General features: G+C 48.0%; 6 protein-coding genes across 6 annotated transcripts; 4 read left to right on the forward strand and 2 right to left on the reverse strand.

The window, feature by feature from the left end:
* The first annotated feature begins 12 nt into the window (after positions 1 to 12).
* LY89DRAFT_606857 (uncharacterized protein) lies at positions 13 to 1,340 on the forward strand. Its single transcript, XM_018210435.1, has 4 exons — positions 13 to 297; positions 352 to 658; positions 713 to 952; positions 1,007 to 1,340. The coding sequence occupies exons 2-4, from the start codon at positions 356 to 358 to the stop codon at positions 1,181 to 1,183; spliced, it is 720 nt and encodes a 239-aa protein (XP_018076723.1). The 5' UTR covers positions 13 to 297; positions 352 to 355; the 3' UTR covers positions 1,184 to 1,340.
* Positions 1,165 to 2,679, reverse strand: LY89DRAFT_636319 (NAD(P)-binding protein). Its single transcript, XM_018211485.1, has 3 exons — positions 2,466 to 2,679; positions 2,155 to 2,413; positions 1,165 to 2,080 (listed from the first exon to the last, which is right to left on the reverse strand). Exons 1-3 carry the CDS (start codon positions 2,518 to 2,520, stop codon positions 1,462 to 1,464), a joined length of 933 nt encoding a protein of 310 aa, XP_018076724.1. The 5' UTR covers positions 2,521 to 2,679; the 3' UTR covers positions 1,165 to 1,461.
* A 289-nt stretch (positions 2,680 to 2,968) lies between these two features.
* LY89DRAFT_575101 (uncharacterized protein) lies at positions 2,969 to 3,662 on the forward strand (the record flags this gene model as incomplete). Its single annotated transcript, XM_018208780.1, has 2 exons — positions 2,969 to 3,031; positions 3,129 to 3,662. The coding sequence occupies 2 exons, from the start codon at positions 2,969 to 2,971 to the stop codon at positions 3,660 to 3,662; spliced, it is 597 nt and encodes a 198-aa protein (XP_018076725.1).
* Positions 3,663 to 4,591: 929 nt separating this feature from the next.
* On the reverse strand, positions 4,592 to 6,942 carry LY89DRAFT_728525 (MFS transporter-like protein; the record flags this gene model as incomplete). Its single annotated transcript, XM_018219272.1, has 11 exons — positions 4,592 to 4,662; positions 4,712 to 4,835; positions 4,886 to 4,929; positions 4,981 to 5,308; positions 5,403 to 5,855; positions 5,989 to 6,081; positions 6,139 to 6,427; positions 6,473 to 6,521; positions 6,658 to 6,691; positions 6,740 to 6,876; positions 6,927 to 6,942. The coding sequence occupies 11 exons, from the start codon at positions 6,940 to 6,942 to the stop codon at positions 4,592 to 4,594; spliced, it is 1,638 nt and encodes a 545-aa protein (XP_018076726.1).
* A 1,639-nt stretch (positions 6,943 to 8,581) lies between these two features.
* Positions 8,582 to 9,229, forward strand: LY89DRAFT_728526 (uncharacterized protein; the record flags this gene model as incomplete). Its single annotated transcript, XM_018219273.1, has 3 exons — positions 8,582 to 8,656; positions 8,709 to 8,768; positions 8,843 to 9,229. 3 exons carry the CDS (start codon positions 8,582 to 8,584, stop codon positions 9,227 to 9,229), a joined length of 522 nt encoding a protein of 173 aa, XP_018076727.1.
* A 3,579-nt stretch (positions 9,230 to 12,808) lies between these two features.
* On the forward strand, positions 12,809 to 12,970 carry LY89DRAFT_693768 (uncharacterized protein; the record flags this gene model as incomplete). Its single annotated transcript, XM_018216660.1, has 1 exon — positions 12,809 to 12,970. The coding sequence occupies one exon, from the start codon at positions 12,809 to 12,811 to the stop codon at positions 12,968 to 12,970; it is 162 nt and encodes a 53-aa protein (XP_018076728.1).
* Positions 12,971 to 13,632: the final 662 nt, after the last annotated feature.

Consider the following 13,632-nt stretch of genomic DNA (forward strand, 5'->3'; position numbering starts at 1 on the left):
CCGGCTTTGCCAGCACAACAAAGCTCGTCAAAAGACGTACTTTTTTAGCAGACTTCTTGTAATGTAATGTTTGGTTCTGTCTCGGTGACTATAATCTTTCATCTTGAGGAGTTACTTACATCCAAATCTTCATTCTTGTTAGAGACAGCATTCTAGCCCTCGTCCATCACGGCTCATCTCAGCCAAGCATTCTCATATTGCGGAATTTAATGAAGTGAGCAAGTGAAGCTAGCTTAATTCAACCTTTGAGATTTCGTGATCCAGTGCCCCGAGTATCGCCTGCTCTAATTCTCGTTTGTACGGACATCCTTTCAAAGTCCATTCAAGTTATGTTCTGCTAAACTACTCAAGCATCATGGCTCACCATGACGAGTTTCGTCAGTGGCCCTTCCTTAACGAAGAAGAATTCGAGCTTGCTTGCGCTTTCTTCGACCAAAGATATGTCAGAGCACATCTTGGTCCAACAAGACAAATATTTAAAATTCGGCATCGTCGCATAGCAACTTCAGGCAATTCATATATTGAAATACTTCGATTACTTCAGCTGCCAGAACAACCTGATGAATTATCAGCGATGCTTGAACGCCTTGGTGGCGGCTTTGGCGAGAGTGCCGACGTTGAGATGAATATTGATAGCAAAGATGAAGAAGATGATCAGGTGAAGTTGTTCTGGATAATGATCAATTGATACGGACGCTAATTTTCAGGAAAGGAAGCTCTGAGAGATCCAGACTCCCTTCCAGGATATACTCCGTATGCACAACAGCCATACGTGATGTATGAAATTCATCTGCATCCCACTTACAGACTACCTACACTCTGGTTTACGCTCCATGATCTTCCAGCCGGAGAACCAACATTTGATTTGGATGCCATCTATCGGTATCTCGTGCCACCACAGTACAAAGACAACCTACGAGCACTAGGAGTGACAGGAGGTATCTCTGCTGCAGTGGGTTGCCTCATATTTTTTTCTGCTAAAATTACTGACCTTACTCTCTACCAGCCACATCCTGTGACAGATGTACCAGCCTTTTTCATTCACCCGTGTCAGACTAAGGAAGCAATGGAAAAGTTTGATTGTACCATGCAAGATTACCTGATGGTATGGATTGGCTTGGTTGGAAGTTGCGTAGGCTTGTGGGTACCACCAGAAATGGCAATAAGTGTTGATGCTTCATGAGACTTTCTAAGCAAGTCCACATTGCTAAGTTGAGCCGATGAAAGAAGATGAATCGCTAGAATTAGGCACTTTAGAACACCTGGGTCACCCAACATCAAAATGACTTTAGATGTAATTTGGTCAAGACGACGTAGAATAGCCGAGCAATTTTCAGAGGAAATAAAAAATGATTCATTACATCGTTCCTGAAGAGACTCAACATATCCAAGTAAGCCTCAAGACTTTGAGACATGCAATGGTGTCTAACATAAACCGCAATCGTCTAGCTCATCTTCCTTCTATAATTTCGCCTTCTGAGCACTTGGCCGAACGAACGACCCATCAAGCAAATAATCTGGGTATGTTGTGGTACCTCCCATACCACTAGGTGATCTCCAGTCGCCACCATCAATAACCAGAACTTCACCGTTGACATAGTTTCCCGCATCACTGAACAGATAAACAGTTCCGTCAGCAATCTCCTTCACGGTTCCGTATCTTTGCAGTGGAACATGTTTAAATGCCACACCACTTTTCTCGGCGTCTCTGCTACCCAGTCTAGCCATACCCTCTGTTCCCCAAATGGGACCAGGTGTTATAATATTCGATGTTATACCGCGCGGTCCAAATTCCAAAGCCGCAGATGCTGAGATGGCATCTACACCAGCTTTCGCGGCAGAGACGTGGGCTTGCAATGGCATGCCAGTGAAATGAAATGTGGCAGATATAAAGATTATGCGACCACCTGTCGAGGGATTTGTGCCTGTGTTTGGGTTCTTTGCAGCAGACTTGATGAGCTCGGGAACCGTCGCTTTGAGGGTATTGAAAGAGCCTATTGTATCGATCTCAATGACTGTTCTGAAGGCATTCGAGGAAAGCCCTTCAATCGGAGCAAGAAAATTGCCTGCTGCGCCGGCACTGCTCATGAGAATATTAGCATGACCTCTAACATCAAAAAGTATATGGTGTATGTGCAGAGAGAATGTCCTTACATGACATAGTCAATTCCTCCCAACTCCTTGACACATCTTGCGACAGACTTTTCTAAATCCTCAATCTTTCTGACATCCACAGCACCAATGCCAATGACCTTTGCTCCATTGCGTGCTGTAGCTATGTTCTTTGCCATTCTCTCCGTCTTCTCTACATTTCGTCCGATGATGCAGGCATTGGCTCCAAGATGAACAAGCGCTCTAACTTGAGCACTGCATATCGTTCCCGCGCCTCCAGTACAGAATACGACTTTTTTATCTAGTGACGTTGTTAGAGTTGCACCATGTTGCAATCAAAAGAGCATGCAAACCAAAGATACCATCCCTCCAAACCGAAGAGAGATATTCGGACCTGGGAACTGCCATAGTTGATTTGCGATGTGGAAGCTTTAATGTATAGCAATGAGAACAATCCTTACCACAAGACAAGACAAAGGGGGATGATATCTCCCAGGCTTGCTGAGAATGTATCTCTTGAAGAGGCCGTCAGCTCTCACGGCCGTAGCATTATTATGGAGCTTGATGAGAAATCTGGGGTAGAGAACCAATATCCGCACAGCCTCGGCCTGTTTCGAGCCCTTTGCACGAGTAAGCGGTCAGGCACAACTGGCAACGAAACAGGCAGGAACACTTTGACAAGGATAACGCCAAAGATAGTGGCTTGGGATTCGAGGAGCTCTCGACGAGTCGAATTCAACCCAATTCAAGCGACTCACGACGTCAACCTCCCTTCCCACCCGGCGCCAATAACACCACCGATACATTCACGGACGATTCTCTCAACCTTCACCAGAGTGCTCGACATCCTAATATCATGGCGGGCAAAACGGTCTCCACGCTGAAGTTCGTGGGGTCCATCAGTTTGGGCTTGCTCACCGTACGATAGACCCCTCCATTGCCACTTTACCGACGACAACTGTGTTCAATCACATCTTCCACCATTACAAGCACATGCTAATGTTATTTGTTCGCAGGGCCTCTCGTATACACTCAGTTCATTGACAGTTCCGACACTCCTTACCCTTCCTTCCGCCACCAGCGCATCCAAAGCCTTTTCCAACCTGACCACACTGTCCCTGGCCCATCTCCGCACCTTAGCTGGAATATCTAGCGCTTCATTTTTCATCGCATACGTGCTTTCTCCGCGAAGTCAGAAACATCCATACTTACTATGGACTTCCCTCTTCGTCGCAGCATCCGGAGTCACGGATCTAGTGCTTCCGGCCACCAAGAAGACGGTGACAAGCGCCAGAACAACGAAACAGAAGCAAAGAAAATCAAGACAGATGGATGCTAGCTATGAGGTTCTGGGAGCAAGTGATCGAGAGAGCGAAGCCAGCGGTGAGGATATAGATGAAGATGTAAATGGAGAGGAAGTGCGAGAGGAGATGGAAGGATTCATGTGGACACAGGTGATCCGGACATGCGTTGCCGGCACAGCCTTCGCCATGAGTGTTGTTGGTATTTGGGGAGACGGAGCTGCGGATATGGTGATTATTGAGATGTGAAGGCGAGCATTGCGTTGATGATGTGAAAGATGATGGTACGACGACATGAAAGATGGGTGTGAAACTGCGAATTAGGCGTCCATATTGACTGGAAAAGGTATGAAGGAAGAAATTAGACACTCGACTCTGATTCCTTTTTAGTTTCGATGGGGCTTGTGTTGGGAGGGAAATTCTTCTCTTGTGGTGGATGTGCTTTTAACTATACCATCATACAAAAACCTTGAACTATTTTTTGTCCAATATCCTTGAGATTTCACCCTTTGGAGTAGCAATCCCCTCTGGTTTTTATCCTTCTGTTGGTTGAGCTCTGTCCAAAAGTTCGAAGGCATCGAAACCCCTGCGAACCAGTTTTGTCTGTTTGTGACATGCAATCAGAAAGTCTTATGAGAAGCATACGAAGCCAACAGAGGAGAGAAATGCTAGATGAATGGCCTCTCCTTTCGGTCAGATCTACCACCCGATTTCAAACTTCGAGCCACGGAGAGGGACAAGTGAGAGGTCTGTAAAATCGCTGCCATGGATTAATTCCGGCTTTCGGACTACTATACAATCTGATCTCCATGTGTAACAGATATCTTGCACCCCTCAAATCCCCACTAAGAATCTGTCATTTTCTGTGGATGTGCTTGATCTGTTGGAAACTGGGCAGGCTTGAATGCGATTGGCGAGAATTGATGAATACCTATGTTCAACATGCATGCAAGCGCTTATGCACTCCACAATTGTGAAGATGACTCGGAACGTTTTGCTCTAATTGATCTATGCACCGTGCTATGTCATGAGGGTCTTGCGGGGGGTGTCAGGGGAGAACATGAAGGCAACTGTGCCGAGTGATCAGATTGATGACGGACCCATTTAGTGGACTTGATTGCCGTTTATGACTATGCTACATGAGGAGAATGAATGAACCCCTGCCCCATATGCCACCTTCATTGCAAACCTGTAAGCTTAAGGATGTCGTGCCTGTGAAAGTAGCTCCTGTTTCGTTTTCCAAATACATCTGTGAAGGTGTAAGCATGTAATCTACTAGGAGTTGTTGGATAACGTACACATAGGGACACTCAAGAGACAAACCACGACTTGAATGCTTGAAATCCACATGAACGTCTTGAAAATGCCACCGTGAACAAGCCATTCATACGCACTCCAAGTCAGACCAAAGCAGAAGAAGTTCTGAAAGCCGTCAGTCACTTTACCATGTTCAGTCAGACATTGAGGCTTACCTTGAAAATGATCATGCATGTAAATGCTTCAATTGCAATGTCTCCTATCAAACCATGAGCATGAGGAGCAAGACAATGAACTAGGATGGACTCACTGTGCGCATCAATTATGTATAGACTTGAAGCAACAGCACCAATGACCATTCCTCCGACTTCCAGCCCAAACGCAGCGACTGGGACCACCCAGGAATAATGCGTAAGCGTTGCAGAAGTAACTCCGAAAAGGTAGAGTCCAGCACATCCGAAGATGAGTTGGGGAATTACAAGGATGATTCTGAATTCTGGCTCGTAAATTCCCTTGTTCTTCCGAGTCATATATCTGGCGCTCCAGTCGGCTATGATTCCGGCAATGAGAAAGCCGATGATTGCTCCAATGAAAGCCCCTGTGTAAGCATAACCAGTGTTGACTTCGTCCCAGAAAAGCTAGGCAGGGAATATGTCAGTAAGCCATCAACGTACATACTATTGAGGAAAAGGCTCTAGGCTAAAGCGGGAGACTGCTCGAGGGGGAACTCACTGGCGGCCCAAGGAAGATAGCAGCTAGAATAATCCCGATGAATACTGTCCATCCAATCATTGTGCCTTGGATGAGACAAGCCCACAGGATAGCTGGGTGAGCAAACAACGGAAAGGGTCTGAGGAACAATTTGAAGAAGCTTTCATCTGTCTTTCTTCCATTGAACGGCGCCAATCTTTGTGTCCAGCTTGCGAGTGGTATACTGGCTTCCGGAGACTGATGCCCAATAGCGTGGCTACTTGGAGCTGCCTGAGAGCTCTCGGTGGCAACAGGGACGGTGGAATTGGGAGGTTCCTTTTCGGGATCGTCGTAGTGGTGTACATCCTCAGTGGAAGCCATATCAATATTCAGTCGAGATTCCCGGCGATATGCAGTTTCTGGGACAAAGAAGAAGACTAGTGGTAGGCAGACTCCAGCAAAGATAGCTACGAAATAGAAAGTCCACCACCAGCCCTGAATGTGAGAGTTAGTAAACCTCTTCTGTTGTATATCTGGGGAGCAAATATGCATGTCTTAGGAATGCAATTCGAAGCACAGAGTCCAGAATATGGCTCCCAAAACAAAAAAGAACAGGAAATAAACTTACAATCGTGTGTGTAATCTTCCCAACAAGGATTGGCGTGAAGAAAGCTCCGCCAAAGACAGCAAGATTGGTCAGAGCCATACGCTTTCCACGTTCCTAGAAGGAAGATGAGATTATCATGCACGTGCATGATGAAGAGGCCGGGAGACTTACATGAACGAAGTACAGGTCTCCTACCGATGCATTTACTAGTGCCTCGAAGGGAGCGGTACCAATGCCTTGGAATATTCGTGCCACTAGCAGACTAGTGTAACTTCGTGAAGCACCTCCCCAAGCCGAGGTGACTACAATGAGAAATGTTCCAAGAAGGAACAAATGTCTCTTTCCCCATATTCTTGCTGATGGCACAAACAATATACCGGCTAGTCCAACACCAAGCAGGAAGTAACCAGTAAGAAGGGCAATCTTTGTGAATTTTAGAGAAAAGAACAACGACAGAGTCCTTAGGCATATTAGCACCGCATTTGACAATATCACGACAACTTACAGGGTGTTCGCAGCGAGAATGGGACCAAGGCATGTTGCGAAGACTGAAACTATGGATAGAATGACTCCAGGAAGTTAGTAATTGCTTTCGTGTAAGAATCAGGAACTGAATGTTTGGGAGGAGGAGCAGATCCGAACGTGGCGAAGCGAAAAGAAATGAAGAAAGTAAAGAGATGGATTAATTACGCAGTATCAAATCGCGTTTCCAAAGCGGCCAATTCTAGGTAATGAATTAGCAGAATACACAAAGTAAGTGCTATCTACCCACAAGAGGATCATTAGGATCATCACTTGGTTGTGGGACAAGTATGATTGGGACTGGCCCTGAAGTATCACGCTTTAGCCCAGCTGATTCAGGACCCGCTACTTGAGGTCGTTCAGCATCGTCAAAGTATCGTGTAGTCCCTTTGCAGTGTTACTCCGGATCAATAGACTCTTGCAATAGGGGCGCAAACCTGGAACATGTTCCATTGCCCTGGACTCGAGTATCCACATTCCCATCTTCGCGGTTAGCGGTGGGATCACCCCACAAGGTAATTTGCAAGCTCTAGTAGAGGTGCGATATTGATGAAACGCTCAACAAGTAATGAAGCTTGAGCGTCCAAGAGTCAATGATTGCATGACCCTCAAGTCGTCGCGACGGAATTATTCTAAGATGTCTCAGTCGCGCTTGCGAGGCTGATGATCGATTTGGGGTGGCGCGAATGGGGGGCATTCAGAGGTGGTCCCGCATGCAAGCCAACGCAATGGCGGGCAACGACAGGGTCTGGACTCAATTAGGCGGAGCGAGTGAAGATCCCAAAAGTCCGAAGTCCAGCTAAACTTTCTAATCTTTTTACACCTTTTCGAGTTCCGATTATCGCAAGCAACAATTCACTTTCCATCAGTAGGTATTGCGGGGGTCTCAACGGGCAGGTCACGGCGATCCGGGGTATTGAACGGCCCCACCCTTTAAGCAACAGATTTTGGGTTTTGCTATTTTCTAGATACTCGATCCATGTCCCTTCTTGTGATCAACAACTCAAAATACTACAGCAGGCGGATAGGTATATTGCGACCGACAAACGAGTCAACCCCAGCTTGTGACCACTTATCTTCAACGTCGAAGTTACCTCAGGTCTGAAATTGAAAAAGTGGAGGATTGATTACCTTTGCTGAGCGGTAAGTAGCGGAATTAACCCATCTGTGCGTGGGGTCTAGAGGCTTTGTATCTTCGCAAACCATGCCTCGTTTCTCAAGCGGTCAAAGCTAAAGTCAATAAGTGACAGCGGGCCCCATGCTGAATGAGGTTTGCCTTGGCAATTGTAAGTTCCAAGTCCTCTGCTTGGCCGTTGGTAATAGTAAGTTCATCTCGGCACTCAAAGAAAGTTTGAACTTTGTGTTCACGCGAGTTCGGAATGTAATTGCTGGCCAGAGAGTCCAGTCAGCACGGGAAACATCCTCGGTATAAGTTCACAGAATGGGCAGAGTGATGGCCCTGCACTATGTCGCGAATCTCCACTTTGCCTCTCTCCTTTCATTACGGTTCGGAAGCCCCAAACGTAGCTTGGACATTCGAGGTACCAAAGATGATTAAGAAGGGTCTGTGGCTGAAGCAAGATTTCCAGCGAGGAAAACGAAAACTAGAAGTGTACCTAATGGTCCTGACATGTGGATGTATTCATATATACATGTACATACCGGTATCAATGTTGAATGGTGATACTTGCTGGTGATCAGCGGGGACGCCTCGGGGAACAGTGCTGCAAATTTCCAACAGAGTCAGGGAGCGGGGCTTAAAGTCTAACCACATGCGTACTAAAGCCAACTTAAAGTGATCTAGACAAGCAGGGGTCTATTACCAGTCTCTCGATTCGAGCATCTGATGTGCAGCTGAACTGCGTGCCAACAGGTTGGTGATGTTCCAACCAATCGACCTGAAGGTGGCTGATTCCAGTGAATCGCGTTCCTCGGATAAACTTATTCACGGTAAAAAGAAGAGGTTATCTCAACCCCGTTCTGTTTCCTTCCTGCAACGAACTTCCCACCTTCTGTCAATTGCGTCCTTCGATTGCTCGGTTCTTTGATCCAGCAACTGGAGACATTGATACATACAATGATCCTACCAGCCATGAAGTTCACTTTGATCGCCCTCTTCGGTGGTTTGGTGGCAGCACAAACATTCCAAGGTCTCCCATTATGCGCGGTACATTCAATCTCCACTCTTGACTTGATACATTCAAGACTAATTCTTTCAGACTTCCTGCCTTACAGCTTTCGAAAGTGGCAGCACTATCGCTGGTTGCAACAGTCTCGACGTACGTTATATCCCTTCAATCTCGGCCACTTGCACCAAGTATACCCAGTACCGCGCTGACTTGTATCTCTGCAGATTACTTGCATATGCTCGAACCAGTCCTTCCTAGGTAGCATTGCATGTTGTCTTGCTGCAAATTGCGATGCGGCAGACCAGCAAGCTGCCACGCAGTATGCTATCAATTTGTGTAAAGCGAACCTCGTCACAAATCTTCCAACTGCCGTTTCTTGCACCTCGACAGCAACTTCTGGCTCCACTGGCTCTGCTGCGACGCCAGCCACGACGAGCGCTCCCTCGAACACTGGCTCAACCGGAATTGCGAAAACGGCAAGCACAACTGCTCACACCTCATCTTCAAGTACTACAGCAGCATCGCAAACGCAGAATGCAGCTCATCAAAGAACACCTGGCGTGGGGGTAGGACTCGTAGGAGGGCTAGCAGCAGTCGCGGTCTTTCTGTGATCGGTGGATACACAATGTATAAAGTGGAATTCTGGTGGATCCGATCAAGGTCATCAGATTCTCATCCCAAAGCTTTGAATTTACACTTCCCTTCTTGCATATTCTTGCCCCGCTCCAATTGATCTGCTGCGCCGGGGAACTGAGCGATCCCATACCAGTCCGCTGGTTTTCTTCAACTCTTTCAGCGGTGAATTTCCCAGGTCGCAGCTGACCGCTTACTTTTTTTGCTCCAGCTTCTCCAGCTTGTTCATAGCAACCCGGGACTTCATCTCTCACCCTAGAGCGTTCCTGCACAACACTTGAAAGGATCCGATGCTTCCTAAACTTTTCTTTTTTCGTTTCACGCAGCAAATCTGCTGCAAGTGTGCCGTGCCATATGTGTGAATTTTCTGTTTGCGTAGCCCCTGGAGATACATTTCGGGACCTCATTTCTTTTGATTGTTCCCGATTTTCCGGGAACGGCGAAGTCCTTCACAACATTTGGACACAAAAACCCTGAGCACTAGGATTCGTGGCTCTGGGCACCGATCCAGGTGATCTGCTATGGATGAATACCAGGTTCTGAGCCTCCTTCCCATAGGACTCGACATCGGAATGGGGGCCTTGTACAGCCAACCCATGGAGGGAGTGGTGGGAAAAAGCAGAACGAGAGTTGACAGCACAGATCCAGGCACGCATGTTGCTTAATTGCTGATCATTCCACCAAAACCCAGCCCCATCTAAACTTCACAAGAGGCATTGCAGCAACAGTGTCGAGTCATTGCTTCTCAGGTTCAGCCGTGTATAAATGCCGAGATACAGGCAGCTCGAGTCTCAGTTGCGCGTGCAATGTTTCTTGAAGATTCAACAATGAGCTGTCAAACTCTCTGAATTATGGGGTGCGGGCAAACGAAGGATCCAGCTCTCGGACAGATACAACGGCTTTTGGGCGAATAACATCAGACGGAGCTGCTTTGGCCCCAGCGCTCCCGACCTCAAACGAAAGTGAGCTTTGACCCCGCGCCGAATGCACTTACGCGGTGAGATCTGAGGAGCAAACTCATGCGATGATGATGCGATGTCGAGCAAGTTCGCCCGCTCGAGTTTTGACACCTCGTCGGAGATTTTGTAAAACGCACTGACAGACAGCTGTTCATGCACAATGCTGGGGCTCGAGAGCCTCAAATCATGTTACTGACTGTACTGCGCTTCAAACCCAAACATAAACGCAGGCCTGGAGGCTTTGACAGGTGACTTGGACATTGTAGACCACAAGGTTTTTAGTGAGAGAGGAACCCATGCCTCTCCCAATTCATTGATGAGCTTCAAACGCCCCGTAGAAGTCCGATCTCAAACTCACTCACGTCTGGCTCAGGCTCTGGGCGTGGTCTTACCAGAGTTCTCATTTGCAGCTACTGGACAACCATGTTGAGACTCGATGGCCTGGATGTGGGGGGTCGCAGACGATGTACTGTACATCTCAATAATACTGGTTCCAAGATTGCCTGACTGGCCGTTTCAATGGATACTTTCTGGTCCAGGTCCGTGTCGAGAACATGCCATCAAGGCTTTGCGCCTAATTCCCAAAATGGGTACCCCGCGAGAAACGTCAGAGCGGCACTCGAATGGGCTGAAAAGATGGCGTGGGAGACTGGGAGTCGTGCACTTTGGAACTGCACGCCCCACTCCTGTACCGGATTGGATTGCTGATAATCGCATTCCAGTATCTCACTTCCCGGTCGTGCGCAATAACGAGCTGATCATATATCACTGACAACTAAGAACTAAGAGCCAAAGCCGAAGAAAGTAATAAGAGAGGCAACATATACTTGCCCGAGTGATGGTGAGTGGTGGTAAGCGCTCTGAACCAGGGCAAAGCAAGTCTATCCGACGACCATCAATGCTTTCCGGCGCTTGGCCGAGCAGAAGGAAATCCGTCCGTCCATCCAGAACGCTTCTACTCTCGAGAAGCGGTCCCTCAGCTAAGGAGCAGTGAGAAGGGTCTAGCGAGATCTAATAACTGTCCATTTCAAAGCCCAACGCTCGCCCTGCAGGAAATTCGCATGGAGCGAGCTCTGGTAGTGGTCGTACAGTAGGCGTGATGATGATGCTCACCCGGACCAGTGCGGAGAGATATATAGAGTCATATATGGGAAGAGACGCGAGGGTGTCTCGATGCGTCCAAACTTCACAGGTGGTGGTGCGGCGGGATGCGTGCATGCTCGCGCTCCGCGCCCCTGCACCTTTTTGTTTGATGATATTGCCATCTTGTTACTCTAAGGAGAGCTGATCTCAGGTGACAGATCATTGGAGAGGGGTGCACAAAAACCCACGTTGTGTTGCAACGCACGGGCACATGAGAACAGGGCAGGGAGAGACAGCAGCAGCAGGTGCAGGCACAACGGGGGGCAGAGCATGGCAGGGCAGGGAGGGACGAGGATATCGTCGGGTAGGAGGGAATTGGAAAGGAAAAGGGAAAGGGAGAGTGGAAGGGTGACGGTGCTCAATAATTGAATATCCAAGCCCAGGCCAAGAAAGCAAGCAAGCAAGCGGGTGCTGAGGTGAGAGACTCGAGCGGAACGATCGAACCAGCATCGTATCTCGGATCTGCTCTGGTCTTCTGCTCTCTGGCTGTGCGCTTTCATTTTCGACTACGTCGACGTCCACGTCCACCACAACACAACTCACCTCAATCAATTACCAGCACCAGCACCACCAGCACCAACGCCAGTTGATTCTCCACGCCCCGATGATTACTAGCTGGAATTCAATCCTCTTCCCCAACCCGCCTTATGTAAAACCGCCTGCACACTATTGCCAAGCTCTCTTCTCTTTTTCTAACTAATAATTCTTCAACTGTTTTCTTTTTTCTCTCTTGCTTGGACCACCTCGCACTACATGTCGCAGACTCTGGCCCACGGTCCATCATCCTGCACCCAGTCAACGCGGCCCACCGCATTTCACGGTTATCGGCCGTGGCCTTCACTCGGTAAGATGCCTGTGCTCCTCATCGCGGTGAGGTAGGGGTCAGGCAGAGAGAGGTAAGGGTCAGGGCTGCCGTGTAAGGATGTGCCGGTATGTAGGGGGGGTCTGCAAAATCTGAATCACAGCACAAGATGGTGGATCGCCCTCGCAGCTTGACCTTCCTCGTTTCTGACGCTTCTGACCACTCTCCATGCCTGTCACAGGCTCTGGCCTACCGCAAACGTCGTGTTTCTGAACTCTTGCACCTGGGCGGCCATAGCTCAGGCCGTTTCTTAAAAAAGTCTGTCATCTCCCATATGTCCTCATCAAGCAATTTGCTTTTATTATACTTCGCCAGGGGACTGCCGGGTTGACGAACACCCTCTCCCTTCCTCTCCATATATATATACTCTCTGACCCAGCTCATCTTTTCGACTTGTTCAAGGCATGCGGCATTGCAGGAAACACGCCCACTCCACATCACCGGTCTTCGTCGAACACATACACTGACCCCTCTTCTCCCTCAACTTACTCGATTCTTTATACTTTTCTCTACTTCCGTATGTCCAACCTATCTCTACCTTATGAACTCACAACATCTTACTGATTACTTTGTGCAGACATACCCTTACCAAAATGTGCGAATACACCAAGAACTACTATATCTACACCTCATGTGTCGACCCCGGAGCTCACTTTTTCGGCACCTCGGTCGATGGCAAGAGGGAACACAGATGTCCACGCGGTCCTCATGAGCGATATATTGTGGTACCAGGGCACTGTCCATTGTGTTCCTGAAACTTTTGGTACGGGCTGATACCGTACCATTCTTCCGAGAGCCCATGCGCTCGCTATTCGTCTATCTACGCTATGGAAACGTTTCAGATCTTTGATGGCATAGGGCTTTTACACATTTCGGCAACGACATTTGATTCATGACCGGGCTCAGCGGGGCGTCACACGGAACTTCTTTTTTGGGATATTTGGGATTACGCCATTCTTTTGTTTCTTCATTTGTACAATGTGACCACTACTATATTTCGGAAGACGAGCTGGAACTCAAGATTGATACCTGGAAGGCTTTATTGTGGAGATATATAGGAGTATTATGGGCAGAGGATTGCATGGGAAAAAGTTTGGGAAGCATGGCAGCATCCACACAAGAGATGGTCTGGAGGTTAATTCCTATCAAGGCGCAGGACATATCCAATCAACACTTTTTCATTCATTGAGCTTTGATTGTGCCTTGTTTCCCCTCTCGAGATTTGAAATGTGTGGGGTGTCATGCACACCTCATCATGATACTTTGGGGGTTATCATGGCACGATTCGATCCGGTCATCGTCCATATCTGGTATGACGCTTGAGGGGAAAGGGTTGCCTATATTTTCTTGAACTATGACCTTCTCAACCAGTCAGCGTCATCTCACAATCTCGCACCGGGAAAACAAGGCGATGTCT

This window comes from Mollisia scopiformis (genome assembly GCF_001500285.1).
Source record: "Mollisia scopiformis unplaced genomic scaffold LY89scaffold_3, whole genome shotgun sequence".
NCBI lineage: Eukaryota > Fungi > Ascomycota > Leotiomycetes > Helotiales > Mollisiaceae > Mollisia > Mollisia scopiformis.